Source organism: Candoia aspera, chromosome 1, assembly GCF_035149785.1.
Source record: "Candoia aspera isolate rCanAsp1 chromosome 1, rCanAsp1.hap2, whole genome shotgun sequence".
Taxonomy (NCBI): Eukaryota; Metazoa; Chordata; class Lepidosauria; order Squamata; family Boidae; genus Candoia; species Candoia aspera.
This window is the reverse complement of record NC_086153.1, coordinates 145,615,979-145,642,855: the sequence shown is the minus strand read 5'-3', so window position 1 is coordinate 145,642,855 and position 26,877 is coordinate 145,615,979. Positions and strand designations below refer to the sequence as shown.

General features: G+C 39.1%; 2 protein-coding genes across 15 annotated transcripts in view; both read left to right on the top strand.

Annotated features, from left to right (window-relative positions):
• The window catches only part of LDAH (lipid droplet associated hydrolase), a 554,138-nt gene extending 532,960 nt beyond the window's left edge, over window positions 1-21,178 (top strand). Inside the window, exon 8 of the mRNA XM_063315097.1 lies at window positions 21,161-21,178. The gene's annotated coding sequence lies outside the window, so the exon portion shown is untranslated. The remainder of the gene's footprint in view (window positions 1-21,160) is intronic.
• Window positions 1-26,877, top strand: part of PUM2 (pumilio RNA binding family member 2) — an 84,624-nt gene that overhangs the window by 8,046 nt on the left and 49,701 nt on the right. For 7 of the 14 annotated variants that reach the window (XM_063315058.1, XM_063315050.1, XM_063315002.1 and 4 more), the window contains exons 2-8: window positions 245-313; window positions 9,973-10,078; window positions 10,243-10,430; window positions 11,313-11,485; window positions 14,420-14,693; window positions 19,032-19,125; window positions 20,480-20,602. In XM_063315058.1, coding sequence (XP_063171128.1) covers window positions 263-313; window positions 9,973-10,078; window positions 10,243-10,430; window positions 11,313-11,485; window positions 14,420-14,693; window positions 19,032-19,125; window positions 20,480-20,602 — 1,009 coding nt within the window. In that variant the 5' untranslated portion in view covers window positions 245-262. The remainder of the gene's footprint in view (window positions 1-244; window positions 314-9,972; window positions 10,079-10,242; window positions 10,431-11,312; window positions 11,486-14,419; window positions 14,694-19,031; window positions 19,126-20,479; window positions 20,603-26,877) is intronic. The other 7 variants (XM_063315087.1, XM_063315080.1, XM_063315010.1 and 4 more) reach the window with 3 other exon arrangements.

The window sequence follows — 26,877 nt, the reverse complement described above, 5'->3', positions numbered from 1 at the left end:
ATATTTATTCACAAAGTTTAATATTTATTCTGAAGACCGTAACAAATAATATAATTCATAGGAAATGTTTTTATAAAAATAAGTGATAACAAAAACAATTAGTAAAGACTGTACAGTACTGCTTGAAAATAAAATAATTCAATTGTATCACCTGCACTGCAGTTCTGTGCAATCTGGTATTGCATAACATTTCATGTAAAATCAGTGTTCTGTTTTTATTTATTTTTTCCCCTCTGTTCTATAGGTTCGCTCTGTGGATGAAATGAATCATGAGTTTCAAGCTCTTGCATTAGAATCTCGGGGAATGGGAGAGGTAAATATTTGAAGATGCAATTTTACAGAATATTTATATTTATTTGTAATTGCAAATTCTAAGGCCCGAAAGTGTTACAGTATTTAGAATATATAATCATTCTACCAAAACATAATTATTTTAATAATAATAAATGTACAAATGGAATCAATTTTCATATAATTCTCGTTTAAAAAGCTGAGTTTTTACTTGTTAATAAAGGTTTAATTATTGCAGGATATTTCCTCACGGGTCTTCATTTGTGCTTTTAATCAAACAAACAAAAAATGTAAAGGTGATCTTAATTTTTTTTAAGTTTGTTTAAGAGAGTGCAAGGTATGTATGTATAGAAGCGATGCTTCCTGGAGTATGTAAGTCATAGATTGCCATTTAAGGATAGTTTACTTCACATTTTCCTCCTAAAAGGGAATTGCTTAAAAGCATTAAAACAAATAGATTCAGCTGAAGGCAAGTTCAACCACAACACCATCCAGGTATTTATTTATAATTACTTAGTGTGTTAGAAATCTGTATTAGGGTTTTGAACTGTGCAAGAAGACAGATAAACAATGCAATTGAACTAAAATTGGAATTATGTTTTCCTTATGAAATGAGCTTGTTAGTAGGCCAGAAAGCAATTTGTATAGGGGACATAGTCCTGTGTAGAACATATCTACCTTTCCAGGAACACATTCTTAGTTTCTTGTTTTTAAAAGCATTTTGGGATGAATGTACTTTTTTTTCAAAAATAGTGTCTGTGTGTATGTATAATTTATTTAGAAGATATGTGTACATAGTTTTGTTTTTATAAAACAAAATCCTCCATAGTCCATGGAGAACTATAATAAGAAATGGTTTTAAAATTGGCTGTAGTAAAGAAACATTGTTTAATTATACTGGTAATATTAAGACGTTTGAAAGAATGAACAAGTTGCCCTGAAATGTTGTATGTATAATATATAAAGCCAGAAATTATTTTGAAGGGTGAATATATGTATTATTAGTAGGAGTTATATGCTGCTCTGATGCGGAGGGATTCTGAATGGGTTACATTCCCCCTCTATAGTAACAAGGTTAAAACAAATGAACAACATCAATATTAGATTATAATTTAAACAACCCCCAGCCATAGAGGAACAACTGCAGAGTACATATATTCATACCAGGAGAGGCTTGTTACAAACACACTCCCAAGGCCCTCTGGAATAGGGTCATTTTTACAGCTTTTGGGGAAATCAATTGGATTTCAGGGAGATGCTGTGCAAAAGAATAGGAGTCGAGATAGACGTTTTGAGCTATGGTCCCTGTATATTATATTCTCAGAAGGAGGAGTCCCAGAAAGTGCCCATCATCCCAGATCTTTAATAGTATCCATTGGGAAAAGGTGGTCCTGTAGGTATCCAGGTGCTATGCCATGCAGGCCTTTCAAGGTGACAGCATCTTGAAATTACACTGAGAAACTATAGCCAATGCAGCTCTTGAAGTAAAACTATATTTTAGTTCCTACCATGGACATTTTATTTAAATGCATATATTTAAATGATTAAATAAATACAAGTATTTATTCATTCTGGAAATAAATATTTACAGAATATTTATTTCTGTAAAATAAATTTACAGAAATGAGGGAGGCACAATAATTGAGCAGACTGTATTTCCCCTGTTGAATTGAGTGTCCAGTCTTGTATATCCACTGTAATGTGTAGAGCTGCAAAGCTGCATAGTGTCTAGCATATTCTTCACGATGCTCCTTTCTGTGATAATTATGCCCAAGTTGTCTCAGAGGTATTGTACTTAGAGGAAATGTTCATCAAGAACAAGTATGTCTGTTGCAGAATGTTTTTTCTTTTCTTTTTTTTTTTACGTTTCAGTTATGAATGAATATTTATTTGGGGAAATGGAGTGAAATCTTTAGAAATGATCTGAGAGGCAGTGGATTTGCCATATAGGTGTATGGTGAAGCAGCCTCTTTTATTCCCCCACTTCTTGTAAATGAGGAGGAAGAAAATTGAAGATGAGATCATATTTCAAAATAGAAATATGTACTATATTTTACACATACTGTTATTTTCCTTTGTCTTTTTTCCATTGCTTATAATACAGAGACTAACACTGGTTACATGCAAATTTCTAGTTGTGCATTGGGTTACAACCAATTCTAAAAAATATTTTGGTGCATTAACATAGTGTTAATGATTCCCTGGATTTACAATTTCCACATCCACCCAAAAGAAAGATTGCTTTGAATTTAAGATAATCCCTTCTAAAAAAGAAAATAAGACGAAAAAAGGTTATAAACTTGCCAGAAATTCTGTATGCTGCTGACCTTTCCTGTGTTGTCAACTAGATTTGCCAGCTCTTGCTGAAACCAACCTAGGTATGTTTTCTTCAATATGTGTGCATATGCAATTCATTTGGTTTATGCATAAATGTTTTTGTATACTCCAAAAATAATACAGAACAAAATGTTAATTGAATTAATGATTATTAACTATTGATTAAAAGTGCTTCAATTTAATTCATTTGATTTATATAAATTAATCAACCCCATCTTTGCGTCTGTATATGTTGTACATATAGATGCACTCACAACATACACATAGACATGCAAACAAGACCTGCATACACACATTCAGACCATTCTCTAATATACAGTACTTTCATACACAAACATACAAGTACATATATTTATACACAATGACTTTAAGCAGCTAGCATAAACTTATGCAGGCTGACTCTGTAGTAAGTCCCATTGGGTTCAGAGATCATCTAGACCTAGTCTTATCAACTGGGATGCCAGCCTTGCTCCCTTCTCATTCCCCTCTTAGGTTGAGGACAAGTATCTTCAAAGAAGAGCCTCTTTATTTACTGAGTACTCCCCATTCAGTAAGGATCCTGATTTTGGAGAGTCTCTATCAAATTAAAACACTCCAGAGCTGAAAAGGTTGTGCATCATCTACGCATGCAAGAGAAAAAGAGGAGAGTAGGGCTAGCATGCTTGTCTCATTTGTTTCTTCTTCTCTTCTCAGTTTCAGCCATAGGTTCATTATTTGCATTCCCCTTTCATATGCTTGCTTTAAGCTGCTTCTGGAAATGTATTCTCCGCAGCAAGAGAAAGATAGGGCTAGTAGATTCATCCCAGTTTCCTAGCTGCAGTTTTTCTCTCTCTCCAGCTTTTGTTTCAATCTCTTTCATTACGCACATCTCCTACCAGTTAGCTTTCTTACAACAGCATCTGTGATTATTACCATTACCATTAATATGGTGATAAACATCAATTACAAGATAAATTCCCCCCCCCCAAATCCATAAAAATAATTATTTCAAGGTAAGGGGAATAACCTGGGAAACCCTTTGTCTTCCCTAGATAAATAATTTGGGAAGCCCTTGTGTAAAATAAGATGTTAAATAAAATATCCATATTGTTTGTAAACATTCATTAAAATAGGATTAGATTATTTTTGAATGAAAAATTGTATACAAACCCACCACATTGTTCCCTAAGCCGTGTTATACAAAAATCAAGAAAAAGAGTGAGTACAAAGCAAAAGATTTGAAACGAATAAAGTGTTCTTCGTTCTAGTTTGAATAGGTTACAATGTCCTGCTTCTAAATTAGTTACCAGACATGTATATTGTCTTTGAATTGCTTTATGCATGCATGCATGCATACTACTTACATAGCCATCCATCTCACACCAGTTACTTTGGGTGGTACAGAGAGGATTTTTTTTTAAAAAAAAAGAGCAGCATGATAAACAACCTGAATAGTAATCTGAAGTAATAGTAATATATGCCCAGGGTCTAGAAAGCATTCCATTTTCAATCAGTGTAGACCAGAACAAACAAATCCACCAAGAGGGCTTGTTTCACCTCCCAGCCCAAATGTCCGAAGGAACATACAAGTCTTTAATGCCTTATGAAAGGCCAAAAGCTTTGGGGGTCATCTGTGTATCTGGGGGGACGCTATTCCACAGGGCAGCTCCAGGACAGAAGGCATGACTCCTAGGCCCCACAATATGACATTTCCTAATAGAGCGGACCTGGAGCATGCTGACTCTGCTGGTTGTGGTGGGGTGAGCAGAAACAATTAGAGATAGATGGTCCCATAAGAATTCTGGTCCTATGCCATGTAGAGCTTTATAGGTGACAACCAGCATCTTGAATTGCATCCAGAAGCCCATTGAAAGCCACTGCAGCTCACAGAGCAGAGATGTCATGTGGGTGTTTAGTAAAGCACCCCAAACTGCCTGTCCTACTGCATTCTGGAACAGTTGCAGCTTCTGAATGCTCTTTCAGGGCAGCCCTATATAGAGCACATTACAGAAATCCAGCTTGGGGGTAAGGGACAGGGACTGAGGCTTGAGTTTCCATGAGTAAAATCTCCCAGTCCAAAAATGGGCATAGTTGGTGCACAAGGCAAACCAGTACAAGTGTCCCCCTAGCTGTGGCTGCCATCTGCTTTTCAAGCAGGAGTCATGAGTCCAGAAGGATCCCCAAATTGCACATTAGCTCTGTTTGCGGGGAGTGCTACCCTATTCAGAGATAAAAAATGGAAACACTCTGTATCCAGGGTATTGAGAGTAAGAGAGAGGACCTTGATAGAAATATGCAAAACCCATTGCCTAGGAAAAGAGGGCTGAAACATTCTTTTAAGTCCTAGGAAGTAAGATAATACTCAGAAATGTCTTAGGCAAATGCCTCCCTGATTCACTAGAGTATAAGAAGGGGGGGGAGAAGCGGGGAGCACAATCAGACTGCAATATTTTGTTGTTATAGCCTATCTCAATAAAGTATAGTTCTAATCTTCCTGTGGAGTTGATTCTCTGGTCTGGTGTAAGTAATGGTGCTGACGGAGAAGGGCTCAAAACACATAGCCACTTGGTTTTACCAGGTTTTGCTGAAGCCTGTTCTTCCCCATCCAGATCCCCACATCCTCCAGACACTGGGACAGAACCTTGATAGCACCACTTGGTTGGCATGGGCCAGAGATGTATGTTGGATATCATCAACACTGATGATACCTTGCCCCATGTCAGTGGATGACCTCTTCCAGTGGCATCATGTAAATGTTAAATAGGAGTGCGGGGAGAGCAGAGCTCCAAGGGACCCCACAGAGCAGGGGCCTCGGGCTTGATCTCCACCCACTTACCAGCATTGGCTGGAACTGGCCTGGGAAAAAGGAGGAAAACCACCGTTTCCTGCTGTTGCCATTAAATAGTTTGAATAGTGTGAGTTTACTAAACTGTATAAATAAGGAGAACTACTATAATTCTGCAAATATATTTAATCCTTCTAAATGTATTTAGGCTTAAGTGTGAGAGGAAGCAGAAGCAAAAATGCCCTTGTCATTTCCTCTCGCTTTTCCCCCACGTGGCTTAAGAAGAGCACCATTTAGGAAAAACTGAGCCATTTCCTTTAAAAGGAATGCAGCTGCCTCAGCAGGGAGCTTTCCTGCTGGAGTCACCAAAAGTATTGGAGAAATGGAGTTGGATTTCCGAATGTCAGACGACTGAAAAGTTGGGGAAAGAAGAAAACTGGATGAATAAGGCTGAAAGAAGAACAAGCAGAACCTGTAGCCGGCAGTGTATATAAGGATATGCGCGCTTGCACTGTGCGCGTGACTGAAGAACTCTTGTGTAGTACTGAAAGGCAGGAGAGAAGGCGTTGGCAGCTGGAGACTCCAGAGGGACTTGGTGGCAGCAGATCTAGACCAAGCTGGGAGAAGAAGTGGCAACAGTCCAGGCAGATGGTGCTGGGGAAAGCCTACATGGAATAACTTCCCTGGAGATCCTAGGGCAGCAGAAAGACCAGTATTGATGGGCTGCATCCTTAGAGAGGCAATAAAGACAGAAGAAAACAGAAGTGAGGGGAAAGTGGTTAGGCTCCCTCCTCCTTTGGAGTGCCAAATATAGAAGAGACCCAGGAGGCTCAGCAAGTCTGGGCTGATTATAGTGCAACTACAGTCAGCCAATGCTAGCAGCCAGCCACACCAGCAGAAGCCAGCTAGAGTGGGTGGGGACAGCAGGGCTTGAGAGAGCACAATGGGAGAAAGAGAGAAGGGTGGGAGAAAGAGAATTATTTGGGCTCAAGAACGCTAGAATAAACTAACAGCAGGTCCAAGAAGTCATGGTAAGAGAAGCCTTGTAAAGCCTGAAGAAGTTAGGTGGTAACATTGGAAGGTAGCTTAAATGAGCCAGGAGGCATGGTTGTAATAGCAGCCAGTACCATTTACCACAACATCAACAGGTGCAAAGAAAGGTTGAGACAGAGTAGGCTGAAGAAAGAGTTAAGCCAGAATGGGCAGATATTCCAAGGGATCAAGAGAGGCAAAGCCAGAAGAGCCAACATCAAAGGACTATCACTACTGAGTGAAAGCCAGAAATACCAGGTGTTGCAAGGGCCAGCACTAGATGATGTGGCACTGAAGGTGATGTCATATAACACCATCAGCAGTCCCACACCACAGTGGTTAAGTCCAGATGCCACAGCTGACCGCAGGATTCAGCCCATCAATAAAGACAGCCAAGCAAGAGGTAGTTGGTAGTAGCTAGGACTGGGACCAAGATAGATCGTTAAAATAGAGCTAAAGCTCAATAGAGAGATTAAAAGTAAGGGGTAGGGTTAGAGTAGGAATATTAGATAGCTATAAGGGGATAACAAAGAATAGGAGCTAGGTAGTTAGAACTTGAGAGAGTAGTGGTTAAAGGCTCTGGGCTAGAAACCCAGTGAGTTTTAGTTACGCCTTAAGCACTAAACTAGCTGGTTGACTTTGGGCCAGTCTCTTTGAGCCTTAGGAAGAATGTAATAGCAAACCACTTCTGGAAAATGTTGCCGAGAAAACTACATGGAATTGACCATGTAGTCAACATTAATTTGAAGGCACAAGTGTACACACATGCACAGTTAGAACTTGGGAAGAATAATAAAATAGAATCTAAAAAAAAGTTCTAAAAAATTGCCTATAGAAATAGACATAGCATACTGAATGTAACTAAGAAAGTGATTGATCATTGGTGAGTAATGAATTGGCAAGTAATGGATTATATGCAGCAGCAAAACAAAGTGTTCTGGAAATTATTTTAACAAAGAACAAAGGAAATACAGGGGTAAATAAAGACTGAAAGGGAATATAACCCATTATCTGAAATGTCTCTACACTAATGAACAAGGTGAGCTGGATGCCATGAGGCACAAAGGCAACTATGATATAATAGGGATTACAGAAAAATGGTGAGATGAATTCAACCAGTGAGAGGAACATAAAACACAAGAGAGGAGGAATAGTATTCTACATCAGGAATGAACGTACATGTTCAGAGGTCCACTGGACTGATGGTAGGACATGTTCAGAAAGTAACTGGGCATTGCCTTGGATTTGGTCCTTAATAAATGGGGGAGTTGGTGGAAGATATTAAAAGTGGTGAGAACTCTGGGAGTAAGTGACTGCATTGTTAAGAATTCTTGATTTTGATGAGTCAAACACAAACTATGGATTTCAGAAAGGCTTATTTTAATAAGCTAAGAGAAATGTTGAGGATATCAAGGGAAGAGAACTTTAAAGGCAAAGATGATGTAGCCAGTTGAGCTTTCCTGAAAAGAAAATTAAAGATAGTACAGTCTCAAACATGACCAATGAGGAAGAAAACTAGCAGATATCTAAAGTTCCCAGTGTGGTTAAATAGGCAGCTATTCAACTACACTCAACAATAACTCAGGAAGAAGTTGAGACCACATGCTTCTTAGAAATAGGAAGAAGAGTTAATGACCAAGGAAATCTACAAAGCTTCAGCTCGTAAATGTGGGAAAGATGGAAAATGAAGTAAATCTGATGAGTGGCAAAACCCAGCAAGGAGGGTTTGTTCAAATATAACAGGAGGAGGAGGAAAACAAATGAGCCATTGAGCTCACTGTTTACTTTAAATGAAGAAATCTTAACAGACATGCAAGAGAATGTAGAGGAACTTACATCCTATTTTGTTTTTGTCTTTATATCCAAAGTAAGTAATGTGAGACTAACCTTGTCTCCTTTGACAAGATAGCTAGTGGAAAAGGGGAATGCTGTGGATATGTTTTCCTCAATTTCAGCAAAGCTTTTTTACAAGATTGCATGTGACGTTCTCATTGACAAACTGTTAAAGTATGGTTTGGATGGCACTACAATTGGGTCCATAAGTGGCTGACAAAATTACACCCAGAGAGACAGCTTAAATGGCTCTGCATTGAGCTAGAGAGCAGTAACTAGTGGGGTCACCCAGGGATCTGTCAAGAGGCAAGTATTATTCAACATTTTATTAACGTTGGGGTTGCTTATTCAATTTGCAGTTGACACAAAATTGGGAGGTCTGGCCAATACCCAGGAAGATGGACTGAATGCAAACTAATATGGAAAGATTAGAAGTCCCAGCTGAGAGAAACGATGTTCTTCAACAGGAAAAATATAAATTATGTTTAGAAAGGAGAAACGTAGGGCGTGCATACAAGGTGCAGGATTTATGGCTTGAAAGCATTACATCAGAAAAGGACTTGGGCATAATCACTAACAGCCAGCTGAGAGTGAGGCAGCTACTAGGACTAATTCACTTCTGGGCTGGGTTAGAAGAACACAATATTGTTAAACACATGTGAAGTCCTTTCCTCTCCTCTACACTGGTGAGACCACATCTGCAGTACTGTGTGATTCCAGGCTCTACGTTTCCAGAAATAGATTGACAGGTTGGAACAGCTCCGTAAGAGGCTGACAAAGATAAAGGTTCTGTTAACGACAGGCTGAAAGAACCTGAGATGTTAGCCTGTAAAAAACATGGAGGGTAGACATGTCATAGGAAAGGTGTCATAGGAAAGATACTCAAGGAACCATTTCCATTGCTGCAGAAAATAACACCAGAAATAATAGGTACAAGTTGCAGCTACCAGAATTTTGTTTAAAGAAAAACTTCCTGACAGATCTGTACACCAGTAGAACAGTCTGCCTAAGGAGGTGATGGATTCTCCCTCTCTGGGGATTTTTTTTTTTAAGAAAGAGACCAACAGTTACCTCATGAAGATGGGTTAATTGGTTTTCCTGTGCCCTGCAGAGGGTTGGACTACATGATCCTTGTGGTGCCTTCCAACTCTACAATTTTGTGAAGGAATTGGTATGAATGTGTCCTGGTTGGGGTGTATACCATTCTTGAACCTATAGTACTATCATTTGGTTGGAGTACATTTAGCAATTATTTCAAGTTCACGTTCATTAATTTATCAAATATATATAGATGTCAAATATATAAATATAGATGTCCATCTCCATAGAAGATTGGGCGGCTCACAAACAAAAAACTATAAAAACCAGCAAACCCATCCAAAAAATAAAAGCAATATTAAAATCATATAAAATCAAAACAAAATTAATAGCCAAGGTAATTTTCTCCATATCTGACAGTCAATACAGCCACTGCACCAGCTCTACCATACTCCAGGGTCCCCATGTCTGTCTTAGTAAATAAAAAAGTATAGCATATAATGGAATATATTACTGGTCTATTAAGTGCATTATTGTTTAATAAATAAATTTATATCAACAGAGATAAATGTAGAAACTCCAAATTCCTTTCTATAAACTTAATTTATGCATATACACCTAAGCATTTGTTTGTTAATACACAAGAATTAAATTTAATGTATTTCTTTTTTAAATAGCTGCTACCTGCCAAAAAGTTTTGGGAACCAGATGATTCAGCAAAGGATGGACAAAAAGGGATATTTCTTGGTGATGAGTGGAGAGAAACTGCTTGGGCAACACCTCGTAAGTGATACATGTTTAAGTCCTTATGTAAACTAAATACACTTCTAAACAGTTTTGTACAGGAAAAGACTGTTCTTACATTCAGTGATTTAAAAATCTGCATTGATTTAAGCTTTGTTAGCTTGCATATTAATTTTAATGTCTCTATTTTAAATTTAAAACAGACCACTCCATGTCACAACCTATTATGGTTCAAAGAAAGCCTGGACATGTTTTTCATGGAACAAGTGAAGTAAATGCTGTCTTATCTCCTCGATCAGAGAGTGGTGGCCTTGGTGTGAGCATGGTAGAATATGTGCTAAGTTCTTCTCCAGCTGATAAATTGGACTCCCGGTTTAGGAAAGGAGCTTTCGTAAGTAACTTGACTGTATCAATAAAAGTTATTGTAGGCTATTCTACAGTATTATTACCTGTTAGATTTTCCTCATTCTGCCATGTCATTTAGTGACAAGTAGATTAATCACTTAAATTTTTGTTGTCTCCTGGAAGCAGTGTTTTGTGAACATGTGTTTTCTGTACTACATGTAGCTAAATAAGAATTTATGTCTCTATACTTAACTGTTTCATGCTACTCTTGGAAAAATGGCTTCAAAATAATATCTGTAATATAAAGTGTTATATACAGATCTCCCATATGCCCTCCAAAGTTTTTTCAAAGGCTTTCTGTTCATAATAAGTTGTTTTAAATAGCTGTATTTATTCCAGAGGAGCTTTCCATTATGAGAAGGAGCAAGATGTCTGGAAAAACAACACACCAAGCATTAAATGGCATTTTGGTTATAGTGTTGTTCAGTCATTCATTGATTTCCAAGTCTTCATGATTTGATGAAGACAATTTTGCCAGGATTGTCTAACTGTAACTGCTTCTTTAAGCTTATGCCATTTTAGTTTCATATGTTTTATAGTATGTGACTCTAGTCAGTGTTACAAGGGAGAAAGGGGTACCCAAAAGTGCCTCTCTTCACTGTCTTATGAACAGGGTTAGAATCTGCTGGATCACCAAATCCTTTCACAAATGGAAAAGCCACCTCACTTACACTTCAGCTAATGTTAATTTTTCTATATTATCCTGAAAGCTAGCTATATTATATGCTGGACAACATATTTTATCTAAGAATGATACCTGACAATCAAGGTACATTACAACATTAGTTAGATTTGGTAATGTTACACTGTGGGTGCTATATTTATTTTCTGCTAGATTCAGATCAAACATGTTTTTTTTTTTACTTAGGGTACTAGAGAAGCTGAAACAGATGGATCTGAGAAAGCAGACCAGAAAGGCAAGGTTTCTCCATTTGAGGAGGACAAGAGCAGAGATCTTAAACAAGTTGATGATGACGATGTTACCAAAATAAATGGCAGAGGCTTGCCAAATGGAATGGATGCTGATAGCAAAGATTTTAAGTAAGGCTTAGATTTGGGGAGGGGGGGAGATGTATCTGTTTTCAATAAATAAAAGTCAATGGTGTATGTATCAGGTTCAGCATTTCATTTAGCTTCTGCTTTATTTTTGCATAATGGCTGCCATCTTTATACATGTTAAGTTTAATATGTTTTAATTGATGGGATCTGTGTAGGCTAGAAAACAGATGGGTATCCTGTTGCTATTACTAAACTTAATTGATGGAAGTTGGAGTTCAGCAGCAACATCTAGAAGGCCATAAGTTGTCCACTTCTGCTAAAAAAAAAAAGAACAAAACAACCCTCCCCAAAAGGTTTCCACTTTTAAATTGTAAGTCAGTCTTCAATTTACAGTAGAGAGCATATTCCCAATCTTTGAGAGTAGACTGAAACTTGTGAATATTACAGTTTGTACTCTTTCTTTTCAAGATATTTTCCCCCTGCCTGCTTAAACCATCAAGCTAAATTTCTCTAACATGTTTCTCTGGCTATATTCATGGATGATCTGTGGTTTTCTGCATTGATTTTTCAAAGCTGGTTGTTCAGTTCTACTTATATGTATGTATCCAGATAGGATCTTTAACTGCCTGGTCATGTTTCCTTTCGACCATACAGGTAGTCCTCACTTAACAGTGGTAATTGGGACTGGAATTTCTGTCGCTAAACAATACAGTTGTAGAGCATGCTGTCATGTGACCGCATTGCTTAGTGATGGCAATCCCAGCAGTCCCTGTTGCCATTGTTAAGTGAGGACTGCAGGTTGTTGAGTGAGGACCTCCTCCCAACTTCCTGCCAGCTTCCAAGAAGCAAAGTCAGTGGGGAAGCCAGCAGGAAGTTACAAGTCCCATGTGGCTTGCAAGCAGGCTGGTGGGCAAGTTAATGGCTGCTGCCGGCTGTGGGAGGGTGCGTGGGCAACCGGGCCGGGGGTGGCTGCTGCTGGCTGGGGGAGACTTAACAGAGCAATTGCAACCTTCCCTGCCGGCTTCCCCATTGACTTTGTTTGTGGGAAGCTGGCAGGGAAGGTCGCAAATGGCGATCATGTGACCATGGGATGCTACAGTCATTGTAAGTGCAAACCAGTTGCCAAGCACCCAGATCACGATCATGTGAGCACAGGGGTGCTGGGACGGCCGGAACTTCGAGGACTAGCCATAAGTACCACTCATTCAGTGCTGTTGTAACTTTGCACAGTCGCTGAATGAGTGGTCATTAACCAAGGATTACCTGTACAACAAATATCGTAGCTAGGTTAGTTTGTGTATAATAATGGAAAATACTCTGCTGAACAGTGTTCACTTTGTTGAATTCTGGCAGACGTATTAGCAGTTTGGTACGAAGAGAGGCCAACTCAAATGATAATCAGAAATCAGAAAAATGTATATATTGTGTTTCTTTGGTGCATGGATATGTGAACAGGGAGAGCTAACAGATGTTTTCCTGGGAAGTTCAAGAAGAGAAAGAGGGGAAAGTGACCCCAAATCTGTATGTTTTGAAGGACTGTGTACAGAACTGTAAGGGGTGGAAAGGTCCAATTAAAACAATTAAAAACAAATCTTAAATAGCCAGAACAAAATATAAACAAGATCAGGGGAGAATGCATCAAAATCTCATGTACACTGCAACCATCTTATGGGCTCTTCATTATCATGGGATCCCATGTTTTTAAGGGTTTCTGGAAGGTCAGTAGGGACGGCGCCAGACAGCCATATTTCTGGGACACTTTCATTTGGATTCCTTCACTGAATGGGGGTTGGAGTCCATGGTTCCAGCAGGCCTTCTTACTCTGTGTTCACACAGCATTCTTAACCATAAAAGCTCTTCCTCTTGTAAGAGGAGCACGGTGGCTTCTTCCTCCGGTAAGTGGCCAGAGAGACAGTACTTTCCAAATCACCTGTCTGTGGCCTGGCAGTTCTTGAATATGTTTCCAAATGAAGGATGTACGTTGTTTCTGACTGCTGAAAATTGTTCGATATAAATCTTATGCAAAAATCCAGGTGTGTTTTAAATAAAAGACTACAGTAGTTTCTTCATTTTATCTTCAAAATACAGTTTTGCCTGAAATGTTTAAGGAGAAACAGTAATCAGTTACGTATCTTTTTCAGTGTAAAGGAAATTTTACAGTTACAGCTCATACAGGCCTGCTGTGTAATTGATTCAGAAAAGGATTTCTCTAATGCTGCCCTTTAAGATTTACCATGAAGTTGGCTTTGAAGCTGGAGCTTCCATATCCTGCCAAGCATGCTCCCCCCCCCCAACTGTGGATCTGCTCTTTTAAACAGAGTCTGAGCTTCCTGTTATAACATATTTGTTAAGCATTTCTGATGCTGTTACAAGGAACTCCTGAGCAACTATTTGCTGCTTCATGACTTGGCTTGTTCAAACTTTACCAGCAAATGCATGTTAATTTTACCACATGCTTACCCTAACCATAGAAAGCAATATCCGTCAATTTTGATCACAAACATTAGCTGTAACTATATTTATCATAGGCAAAAGTAAAATGAAACTTTTAGGAAATTAAGAAAATGGGAAAATAATGGTTATTTTTTCATAGGATTATCCATTTTCTTTAGATATGGTTAGCAGTACATTGCTGGGAATATATATTCTAATAGTGCTTCTTTTCTGGGCATTAATCATTCAAACATGCTAATTTTTGCGTTGGCTATTAACATTTTATTGCTTCTGAAAGTAACATTTGTTGTTTGGCACTCAATTATTTGAATGATCAATTAACATAAAATTATAGATACATTTAATTCTCAAACAACTTCAACATTAACTACCATATAGAACAATTGTTTGCCATTTTCTTGTAAATCAAACAACAAAAATTTGTTGTGGCATGACAGTCTTTTCATGCATGAAGTTTTTCAACATCGTTTTAGGCAATTGTTTTTATAAAAACTGACTGCTGTTTTTCATTTTTTTTCTAAGCAGTCGTACTCCTGGAAGCCGACAAGCATCCCCAACTGAAGTAACTGAGCGTCTAGGTCCTAACCCTAACGTTGCTGAAGGCTTGTCTTCCCTTTCCAATCCTTCAACTCACAAGCCACTGGTGGAGGAATTTTCAAACTCTGAATCTCAGAATTTGGATGCTATGGAACAAGTGGGTCTTGATTCTCTGCAGTTTGATTATCCTGGAAATCAGGTACAAATGGATTCTTCAGGAGCTACTGTGGGACTCTTTGATTACAATTCGCAACAACAGGTTAGTATTTTTATAGCCACATTAATGGTTGGAATTACAACATTATATAAGTTACAGGTTTCAACTAAACATGGAAACTTCCTAAAGTTCTTACATCTGTTTTTATTGCTGCTGCTGGTGGTGTGTGTGTGTGTGTGTGTGTGTTATTTATTTATTTATTTTTATGTATGTATGTCTGTCTCTGTCTGTCTGTCTGTTCAATTGTGTCTGATCCTTGGCAACTGCCTGGATTAGGCCCTGCAGTTTTCTTGGCAAGATTTCAGGAGTGGTTTGCCATTGCCTCTTTCTTAGGGCTGAGAGAGAGTGACTGGCCCAAGGTTACCTGGCTGGCTTTCATACCTAAGACGGGACTAGAACTCACAGTCTCCTGGTTTCTAGCCCATTGCCTTAACCACTACACCAAACTGGCTCTCAGATATAAAGATAGATACACATACAGATATAGATATACACACAAACATACATATCCAGCTGTACCGACCTTACCAGTAGGGGTCCTTGGGCAAAGACCCCTTAACGCTTCACCTGCCTACCTCAAATATGAGAGTGACAAGAACTAAGAGAATCATGCTGGCTCGGATGTCGCCCAGATTAACAAGGTCTGCATCAGATGTTGGGGAACCAGGACAATCTGACAATAAATGGGCTACTGGAACAAAGCATACATGGACGAGACAAGAGAATCTGGAATTGATGGAATGCTACCACAACAGACCTAATGAGAGGGGATATATGAAACGTGTGAGGGAATTATGGTTGGATAGAGGACCTGCATCCACACTGACTGAGAAACAGCTAGTTACCCAACGCTTCAACATTGTGAAGAGGAAGCTGCTCTCACAACTTGAGATAGACCAACTACACATTATATCCCAGATTCAAGAAAACCCAGAAGAACAACTGGAGGTGCACTCCACAACTGAAGCTGGAACATCACTGCCACCCCCTCCATTACAGAGCACAGCAGCTGATATGAGGCAAAAGATCATGGATAAACTAGCAACTGTCAACTCTCAAGACCAATTACCAAGGCTCAGTGGAGAAGTACCATCAGATAGTATGCTAGAAGATGCCAACAGAGCCCTCACGACAATCCCTACTACCACTATAACTCAAACCAATGAACTAGTATACGCTACAGCTGTTGTAATCCTGGAGATGCTTGGCTGCATGATCAAGAAGAACAGGAGTACATACCCCTCCTGGAAAATGAGGTTGGAGGCTAAGATCAAGGCAACTCGGAGAGAAGTTGTGGAACTACAGAAGGGTGTGGAGATTAAGGATAAGACTTGGCTACTGAAAAAATACAAGGGCCTGACTCCATCTGAAGCCCTAGAGACTGCTAAACAAAGGCTCACAGCACTGTCTACCAGGCTAAGGAGATACACTAGAGAAGCAGAGGCCAAGAAGATAAATGCCTTGTTCGCCAAAGAACCATCCAAGGTGTACTCCCAACTGCAGTGCAACAACACAGTAACAGCAGAGCCACCAATAGCAGAAACTGAACAGTACTGGAAGAACACATGGGAGAAAGAGAAGACACATAACACCAGTGCAAAGTGGCTGCAGGACCTGAGAGCAGACCACAGAAATCTCCCAGAGCAGGAACCAGTTACCATAACAGTAGCAGACATCCAACAGCGGGTCAAGAACATGAGCTGGACAGCACCTGGCCTGGACATGATCTACACCTACTAGCTAAAGAAACTGACAGCAGTGCATGAAAGCCTAGCAGCACAGATGAACCAAGTGCTAGCAGCAGGCTCCCACCCAGACTGGTTAACACAAGGTAGGACAGTGCTAATCATGAAAGACCCCAACAAGGGAACAACACCATCCAACTACCGGCCAATAACCTGCCTCCTCACAACATGGAAAGTCCTATCAGGCATCATAGCCACCAAGCTGCAGGACCATATAGGCCAGTACATGAGCACAGCTCAGAAGGGCATTGGGAAGAACACCAGAGGCTCCAACACCAGTTGCTCATAGATAGAGCAGTTGCCCGAGACCCAAGGTCTACACAAACCAATCTGAGCACAGCCTGGATTGACTACAGGAAAGCCTATGACTCGATGCCACATACATGGATCTGTGAATGCCTGGCACTATACAAAGTCAACAGGACACTCAGGACCTCCTCAAGAACTCAGTGGGACTGTGGAAGACAACACTGGAAGTCAACTCAAGGCAGCTTGCACAAGTGGCCATCAAGTGTGGCATATACCAAGGTCTGTCCAACAGCACTGTCCCCACTGCTGTTCTGCATGGGCTGGAACCCCTCAGCCAGATTATCACAAGAACTGGATACAGATACAAGTTCAAGAGTGGAACTGTCAGCCACCTTCTCTACATGGATGACATCAAGCTGTATGCTAAGAGTGAACGAGACATCGACTCACTGATCCACTTGACACGGATCTACAGTGAGGACATTGGGATGTCATTCGGATTGGAGAAGTGTGGCTGGATGGTAGTAAAGAGAGGGAAGGTAGTTAAGACTGATGGGGTGGAACTACCAGCAGGCCACACAGCAGACATACAGCTACAAGTACCTTGGTATCCCACAGACTCATGGGAATCACAATGAGGAGGCAAGGAAGACAGCAACATCCAAGTACCACCAACAGATAAGACAGGTCCTAAAGAACCAGCTCAATGGGAAGAACAAGATCCACACCATCAACATGTATGCCCTGTCAGTCGTCAGATACCCTGCTGGTATAGTGAGCTGGCCAAAGGAGGACATGGAGGCTGCTGATGTGAAGACCCAGAAGCTCCTCACAATATACGGAGGCTTCCACCCCAAGTCCAACACCTGGAGACTGTATACCAGGTGGAAAGAGGGAGGGTGGGGTCTGATGAGTGTGCAAGCCACTGTCCTGGATGAAACCCAGAGCATCCAGGAGTACATCAGTAAGATGGCACCTAAAGATGAGCTGTTGAGAGAATGCCTGAGGCAGCAGCAGACATGGAAGGAAGATCAAGCAGAGGAAATGCCGTGGCAAGACAAGACCTGCATGGGATGTACCATCAACAGATAGCTGAGGTGGCTGACATTGGGAAATCCTACCAGTGGCTGGAAAGGGCTGGACTAAAAGACAGCACTGAGGCACTGATCGTAGCAGCACAAGAACAGGCACTAAGCACCAGATCCATAGAAGCAGGGGTCTACCACACTAGACAGGACCAAGGTGCAGACTGTGCAGAGCGGCCACAGAGACAGTCCAACACATAGTGGCAGCGTGTAAGATGCAGGCAGGAACAGCATACACTGAACGGCACAACCAAGTAGCTGGCGTTGTGTACAGGAACATCTGCTCAGTGTATGGGCTAGACCCTCCCAAGTCCAGATGGGAGATTCCACAGAAGGTCATGGAGAATGACAGGGCTAAGATCCTGTGGGACTTCCAGATCCAGATGGGCAGGCAGGTACTGACCAATCAACTGGATATTGTGGTAATAGACAAGGACCAGAAGACAGCGGTGGTGATAGATGTAGCGGTGCCAAGTGACAGCAACATCACGAAGGAGTATGAGAAGCTGGAGAAGTGCCAGAGCCTGAAGGAGGAACTAGAGAGGATGTGGAAAGTGAAGGCCAAAGTGCTCCCAGTGGTGGTAGGGGCACTTGGGGCTGTGACTCCCAAGCTGGGAGAGTGGCTCCAACAGATCCCAGGCACAACATCAGAGCTCTCTGTCCAGAAGAGTGCAGTGCTAGGAACAGCCAAGAGACTACGCAGAACCCTCAAACTCCCAGGCCTCTGGCAGAGGACCCGAGGTTGAGGAAGACACGTACCACCCACAGGGGTGAGAAGGGAATATTTACATTTACATATATGTATATATGTTATTTCCCCAGTAACAAAACGTCCTACCCTATATCAGTTCCACACCAAGGGAAGACACTAGCTGAATTCATACAATGATCTCTTAGCTTTTGTATAAACCCAGCCATTGTCATTTATGCATCATAATTTATAGGTCAACATTATGCGTAGTGTCCCAGTTGTAGCATATTCAAGATAATTGAACTTCTGCTGCCTGCTAGATTTTACAACATATTAAAGTGAAAGAAGAAACATGCCATGCAGATTTGTCATTTCTGGTAGTAGTTCTGTGTTTGTTATAATGTGTAATTCTTCCATAATACCCCTGAAGAATTATTTCTATTTAAATTTAAAATCCACAGTGTTGAACATCCTATGCGTAGAACTCCATTGAATAATAATGGGCCAGTCCTATAAATTAAAGTAGGACTGCAGAAAGTGTATTTGTTACATCGTAACATGTGGCTCCTTCAAAAAATGAAATCACTTTTGTTTGTTGTTTTTTCCTTAGATATTTCAGAGGACTAATCCTCTTACTGTCCAGCAGTTAACAGCAGCGCAACAACAACAGTATGCACTGGCAGCAGCACAGCAACCACATATAGGTGAGATCTTTTAAAACGTTTGTGATGAAAAGCTTCTGGATTTCAGCTGGTGTAGGTAACTTGATATTTTTATATACATAGATTTAGTAGAAGTATTTTAGGATTTTTGCTAATGTTCCCAAGCAGAAATTTGTACAACAGATTTTTTTTTCCCCAACTGCAAATGGCCTCTTGTTTCCTCTACAAAAGACTGTCCATAGGATTGATAGGTCTTAACCAAACATCTAAGTGCGAAGATTACTGCAGATGCTGACTGCAGTCAGGAAATCAGAAGACGCTTAATCCTTGGGAGAAGAGCAATGACAAATCTCGATAAAATAGTTAAGAGCAGAGACATCACACTGACAACAAAGGTCCGCATAGTTAAAGCAATGGTGTTCCCCGTAGTAACATATGGCTGTGAGAGCTGGACCATAAGGAAGGCTGAGCGAAGGAAGATAGATGCTTTTGAACTGTGGTGTTGGAGGAAAATTCTGAGAGTGCCTTGGACTGCAAGAAGATCGAACCAGTCCATACTCCAGGAAATAAAGCCAGACTGCTCACTTGAGGGAATGATATTAAAGGCAAAACTGAAATACTCTGGCCACATAATGAGAAGACAGGACACCCTGGAGAAGGTGCTGATGCTAGGGAGAGTGGAGGGCAAAAGGAAGAGGGGCCGACCAAGGGCAAGGTGGATGGATGATATTCTAGAGGTGACGGACTCGTCCCTGGGGGAGCTGCGGGTGTTGATGACCGACAGGAAGCTCTGGCGTGGGCTGGTCCATGAAGTCACGAAGAGTCGGAAGTGACTAAACGAATAAACAACAACAACCAAACATGGTTAGCTGCGTCTTCAGCTGCTGCAGTAGAAGGGAAGGAATTATCTAAAATTGGCAACTTTTCATGAGAAGTGCCAGATTCTTCCACTTGATCTTTAGTAGATGCAGGTGATTAGTAGTGGTGGAGTAGCAGTACAGGAAGAGAGAAAAATACGTACTGCGTGAACTGCTTTCTACCTGCAAAATATTGTATATCAACCTTGGACTTCTGTGCTTTATAATGCGGATTGCAAAAGTGTGAAGGAGAGTCATATTGCAACAAGATAAAAATGTTTTGTTGGAATGTATGTTCAAGTGTAAAATGAGCTTATAAAATGCTTTATATTTGCATATTATATATTTTACATACTGAATTTTTAATGTTAGCACAGAAAATGAGATTGTCAGCTACAATTAAAGCATTTCTAATTTTCTATCAATATTCTCTGAAATCATATCAAACTTGTAAAGCTAGCATTTTAAAAACTTGTGTGGTACAACACTGTGTGTGGTGTCTGTTTTTGGTGAAATTGAACCTTTTGTTACTGTAACAGGTGTATTTTCGGCAGGCTTGGCTCCAGCTGCTTTTGTGCCAAATCCCTATATTATCAGTGCTGCTCCACCAGGTGCTGACCCATATACAGCAGCAGGCTTGGCTGCAGCAGCTACATTAGCAGGTAAGGCAATACTATGATCAGACAAATTATAGTATTGCATATTTTAAGAACATTTGCTTTTATTTCATAATAGGTATAAACCAGCCAAGTTAGAAAATTAAAACGTTCAAATTGTTCCTCTTGATTTTCAAATGTCAGAATTGCTACAGATAGCACATCACAGTATTCTGTCCTGCTGTTGAGACTTACATGTTCTATTGTGTCTATATCAGATATGAGGAAGTAATTCTAACCAAGATTTTAATTTGGTTTGCCAATTCCTTTTTTTCTTGGATTCCCAAGTCCCATGTTCACTCCACAGCAGGAAAACTAAGCCAGATGCAGGAATTTACTGTCTTCCCTTTGAATGATGTCAGAATATTAGGATGGGGCAGGGGAAAGGAGCATATGACTATCTTCAGTATTTAGTTGAAAGAAAAGTTATTTGAAAATTATAAACTGATAACATCTGATAAAATGGATTAAACCTGACATTTGAGAACAAAGATTAAGTCATTCTTGGATTAAAATCCATAATCAAACAGATGGCATCATCTTACTTGCTGTGAAAGGTGAAAGGTCCCCTGTGCAAGCACCAAGTCATGCCTGACCCTTGGGGGGATGCTGCTTTCACAATGTTTTCTTGGCAGACTCTAGTGGGATGGTTTGCAATTGCCTTCTCCAGTTGTCAGCAAGCTGGGTCCTCATTTTACTGATCTCGGAAGGATGGAAGGCCGAGTCGACCTGAGCGGGCTACCCGAGAATCCAGCTTCCACTGGGATCGAACTCGGGTCGTGGGGAGAGTTTTCGGTTGCAGTACTGCTGCCTACCACTCTGTGCCACATGAGGCTGTATCATCTTACTTGCTCCCTTAACCTATAAATAGTCACATTATTTTTTTGTTAGGCATAAGTGATTTCCGTAAGACTTAAGGGAGTTTGTTATTTGGGAAGCTGCTGACTGGAAGGCTGATTCAAATGACAAAATTGCATACGATTTGTCCCCAGTTTTCTTAAACTTATTCTATACTTGTGGATCATATATATTTTTAAATACTAATTCCAGGTGAACCCTTGATCATAACTACAGGCCAGGCTGTCATAGGGCTTCTCCAGGTCTCTTTTCACATTGTCCCATCTTCTAGATGGAGAAAGATATCATTTAAGTCTGAAGAAGACAAAGATTCTACTCGCATCTGCCTCCCAGTTGCTCATAAGTAAACCTGTTTCTTGCTCTACTGTTCTTGCCAGTTGATGCAAAGTATTTGGGCACTTCTGATTTTATTCTTAATAAACATTTTCCTTTAAGTTGATTACAATAAGTTACCCATATTTAGTCAACAACCTTATTTGGATCGGTGTAGCCCAGTGTAATTGACATAGACCTTTATAACCTCAGAATTCATTTTATGACAGCCTGGATTCAGCCATAGATTCCTGATGGCAGTTCACATATCTACACAGAAACCCAAACAAATGCTTTGTGACAATTTTGCTGATAAGGAGAAGCTGGTAGAGTTTCCTATAGGAAGATGTTCCTGCAGGAGGAGGAAGAGCTATTGGGTTGGCCTCGGGGGTGGAATCTTAAATTACTAAAAGAACTCTGGGAAGGATAACTGGAACTGGGAGAGAACTTGAAGAGAGGTGCAAAGTGGTTGGCAACTAAAATGAACCTAGGCAGCTCTGGCTGTTGAAGATTATGGTATTAATAAAGAATAGGAAGAAGAAAAATGTGGGCTGATATAGCTGAATTGGCTTAGGCAGTGTTAATTAGTTCAATGACAGATCTGGAGGAGATTGATGCAGAGAGTTTTGGGCTCAATTCAGAAAAGAGTGTTGAATGATTAGGAACATGCATCGTGGGGTGTGGTCTGCCCTGTGCCAATGATGCTCCAAGGATTGAAGAGGGTAGAAAATCAAAATTTTCCACTCAGAGAAAAGCCAGTTGCCAGCCTAACAGGGAAAATTGGTGCCAGTATCTGTAATTTATAACCCCTTCCTTAATTCTAAATAAGGAAGTAGACAGAGTGCAGAAATAGAACAATACATAGACAGAGGGATAAGATTATAGAGTGCATACATAATTAGATAGAAAAATCTTATGCTACATCATATTAAATAAGAGGAAAAAGTTCAGTCATTCTGCAGTTTAGAATCTCTGCACTTATCTAGAAATGAGTAGAAGAAGGTGGGAGAGCGCAAGCTTGGCACTTCAAGCCATAAATAAATCTATTAACACTGCTAAAGAACGCAACTGGTGGATTGAAAGGAAATGTTGAACAAATGGAACATACTTTTTTACTTTTTTGTCTGTCGTATGGTACTAAATAAATGTTTGGAAAGTGTAGGGACAGATCCTCCTCCCTATATTTGCATCTTTAAGGAATTCACCTTTTTTGGTGAATAGGATAATGATTCATGTTGTTTGTGTATGGTTTCCCATCCCCTCTATTTTTTAATTTTTTTTCCTTTTTGTTATATTGTTTTCTTGTATTATTGTTTATTATATTGTTGTCCTGATACATTATATTATTTCAATACAATGATATTTATACAATATTAATTAAAATATATTGACATTTATTATTTAGATAACTTAGTATTAGAAATAAAAAAGAAGGTAAAGAAATATTCTATCAGTATTAATTACAATTTAGGATGCTGATATTGCAAGCATAAAATTATTTGACTTTTTCATCCAGAGTTGAAATAACATTAAAAAAGAGGCTCCTGCAGATTGTATCAAAGTGTGTGTGTATGTGTGTGTAATGTTAATAAAAGGAAAAAATAGAGAAGCAATACAGATTTAGCAAGAATTAAAACACCAAATACATAAATAAATAAACAAGAGGGAGAGAAAAAGGAAAAAAGAACTATTGGGTTTCTAACTTCCCCTTCTTGGTATATCTGTTGATTTACAGTATTGTAGACATTTAAGCCCCTTAGAAGCATGATGGTAAGTGATTATATTTGCCATGCTGTGCCGTGTATTGTATGTATGGGAACCATTCTTGCTTAAATTTGGTTAAACTTCTTTATTTCCAATAATTTTTATTAAAGATTATATTATACAGATAAAACTAGTACAACATAGTACAGAAATATATTTAAAAAATTAAAAAGTGCAGAAAAAGAAAAAGAAACCTCCTCCTTCATCCCCAGCAAATATAATCAACATTAACAACTTATCACTAACTCTTAAAATACAACCAAACACCTCTTCATTCCATATCTCACCCCATTTTCTATAAGCCCATCTCTAAAACCACATCTCTCCATATTAAATCAGCAAAAGTCCAGTAAGGGTTATCAGAAATAACAACATAAGTATTACAAACTTTATCTATTACACCCAATTTGAATTCTTCCTTTTATATTTATATCTCCATTTCTATTTAAACAGAACTCCCCTGTCATTTGCTCTCTTCAGATAGTCACAGTCCTAATCAAAAAACAATTAAACATTACCAGAAATAACTATCATCATCATCCAGTACCAATCAGAAAACCATTAAACATCACCAGAAATAGCAACCCATTATTTTAACCTTGATCAAATAAACCAAGTCTGTATTTTTTCTTCTTTCTCTCAAAGATCTTTAAATTCCTCAAAGAAAGCTCTAACACATGGGTGTCCAACCTTTGGCTTCCTTGGGCCACATTGAGTGAAGAGAAATTGTCTTGGCCACACATAAAATATATAATATAGTTAATGTATATAAGTAATAAAACTTCATTTATTTTTTTATATTTTTTATTACAAAATTTTTAAAAAGAGGGCAACATACAACTAGAGGGATATTTGACCTTTTTTTTGTGTGAAACTAATGCATCAATGTCTGGTTTGATGAAAGTGGTTGTGATTCTCAGTGAGTTCTCAAGATGCTCGTCAGAAATTTTAATTCTAATTTTACTCTTCCTGTGCTTCATCCTTGAAAATAGTTGCTCACAAATGTACGTGCTGCCAAATAGCGATGTCGTGAATAAGGCGTGATTGTGAAGCGAGGGATAGGAAGATAGGTCTTCTAAAAGTCCAGTAGAGAGACATGATCAAATTTTTCTTTGAGCTGAATGTCTGATTGCAACTCTTTGCATTCCGTTTGAAACTTTGGAGGTAATGTAGTTATGTCGACTGGAAATGGAGTCAAAAACATACCAAAATATTCATGATTTTTCTGGAAATCTTGAAACCTGTTCTCAAATTTCTGTATCAAACCGAAAATAAAAGGCTGCATATTTCTCGCTGTTCACAGGACTGTGTTTAGCGAATGTATTAAAATGTATAAAATTATTTTCCAGAACTTGAGCTTGCCATACTTTAAGTTTCATTTCAAACGCTGTTATGGTTTGAAACATTGTAGTGGTAAGTTGGTTTTCACCTTGAAGACACAAGTTTAACTCATTTAAATGAGTGGCCAAATCCACCAAAAAGGCTAAATCTGTGAGCCATTTTTCATCTTCAAGTTCTGGCACAAATTTTCTTTTTGATTCCATAAACGACTTGATTTCATTTCGCAAATCATAAAATCTTTTCAGCATTTTACCCCAACTTAGCCACCGTACTTCAGAAGAGTAAAAGATGTCCCCATAATCAGCATCCATACTTTTAAGGAACTCCTGGAACTGGCAATGATTCAATCCCGTGGCCCTTATGAAATCCACTGCTTTGATGACAATTTGCATGACATTATCCATTTTTGAAGCTTTCATGCATAAATTTTCTTGATGTAGAATGCAGTGACTCATCAAACGTGAGTTGCCGGTGGCACTTGCATCATCTTCTATCAATTTTGTAAGTCCCTCACTTTTACCAACCATTATCAGTAGATATACCAGACATGTTGACAATGGTTAAAGAAAATCTCTTTAATGTCATTTTTACTGCTTTGTACAAATCAAGAGATTTAGTTGTGTCTTTTAATGGCACCAAAGAAGCCATTTCTTCAGTGACATTATATTCGTTATCAATACCTCTAATAAAAATGGCAAGTTGAGCCATATCTGTAGCGTCAGTACTTTCATCCATCACCAAAGCATAAAATTTGAAATTAGCAGCTTTACTCTTCAAACCACTTTCGATAGATTTTCCTGTTTCTTCAATTCGCCTGGCTATAGTCCGGTGAGACACACTGATTATAGAAAAATCACTTTTTTTATCAGGACAAATTATATTTGCCACGTTTTCCATACATTGCTTAATAAACTCACCATCAGTAAATGGTTTTGATTTTTTTGCAATCCGACTTGCTACCAAATAACTAGCTTTTATAATAGAGTCCTTTTGAGTTGTGACTTTAAAAAAAAAATGGAGACAGATTTTTTTTTCAGTTCTGCTAATTTGTCTTTATGACAAATTCCTTGATATGCTTCAAATTTGGCAGCATGTTTTTCCATATAATACCTTTTCAAATTGTAGTCTTTGAAAACTGACACGTTTTCCCTACAAATTAAGCATAGTGCCTTAGTATTTGTCTTGACAAAAATGTACTCATCTGTCCATTTTTTGTTGAATACTCTTCCTTCATCTGCAATTTTTCTTTTTTGGGTTCTGTTTTCTGTTGAAACGATGTTGAAGCCATGCTGGAATAAATTTATTTAGGAATAAATATATTTTTTAAGAAATAACACAACAAGCCCATTGTAAATTGTTAGGTAGGCAAATAAACTACGCAAAGTTTAATAATCAAATAAGAAAAATTACATGTCTACTTAATAACAATAAATGCTTGTCATCACAGAACACGTGTAGGTAGGTTGAAATATTATATATAATGCCAAGTCGCCACAAGCTGACGTGTGTAGTGGGTGGCGGCGGCCTTAGCACTGCACTGCCCCCTCCCCTATGCAGCGTTCCATTGTTTCTACCTACTCAGTCTGCACTCAAGCACAAGTTTACGATTTGGGGGGACTGCATTACTAGCTGTTTAGGGCCGCATGTGGCCCGTGGGCTGCAGGTTGGACATGCCTGCTCTAACAGCTGCTTTCTCATACTCTCGTCTCTTCTCTCAAAGTTCTTGTTATCTTTGTCAGGCCCCTTTTGTAATTCCAATGTGGCAACTCCAGCAAATCCCTTTTGTAAATCCAATTTAGGAAAATTATCCACATTGCTCTTCTGATTTATTATTTGTATATCTTTTTTAATTTGTAAATCTTCATCCAATTTCATTTATAAATCCATTATTCCATCTGTTTCTTGTAGGTTTTTTTTTAAATTTTTTTAAATTTTTAAATCCACCTGTAAATAACATCTTCTGATTCTAATACAGAGTTAAGTAACTCTTAAGATTTCCTGCACCC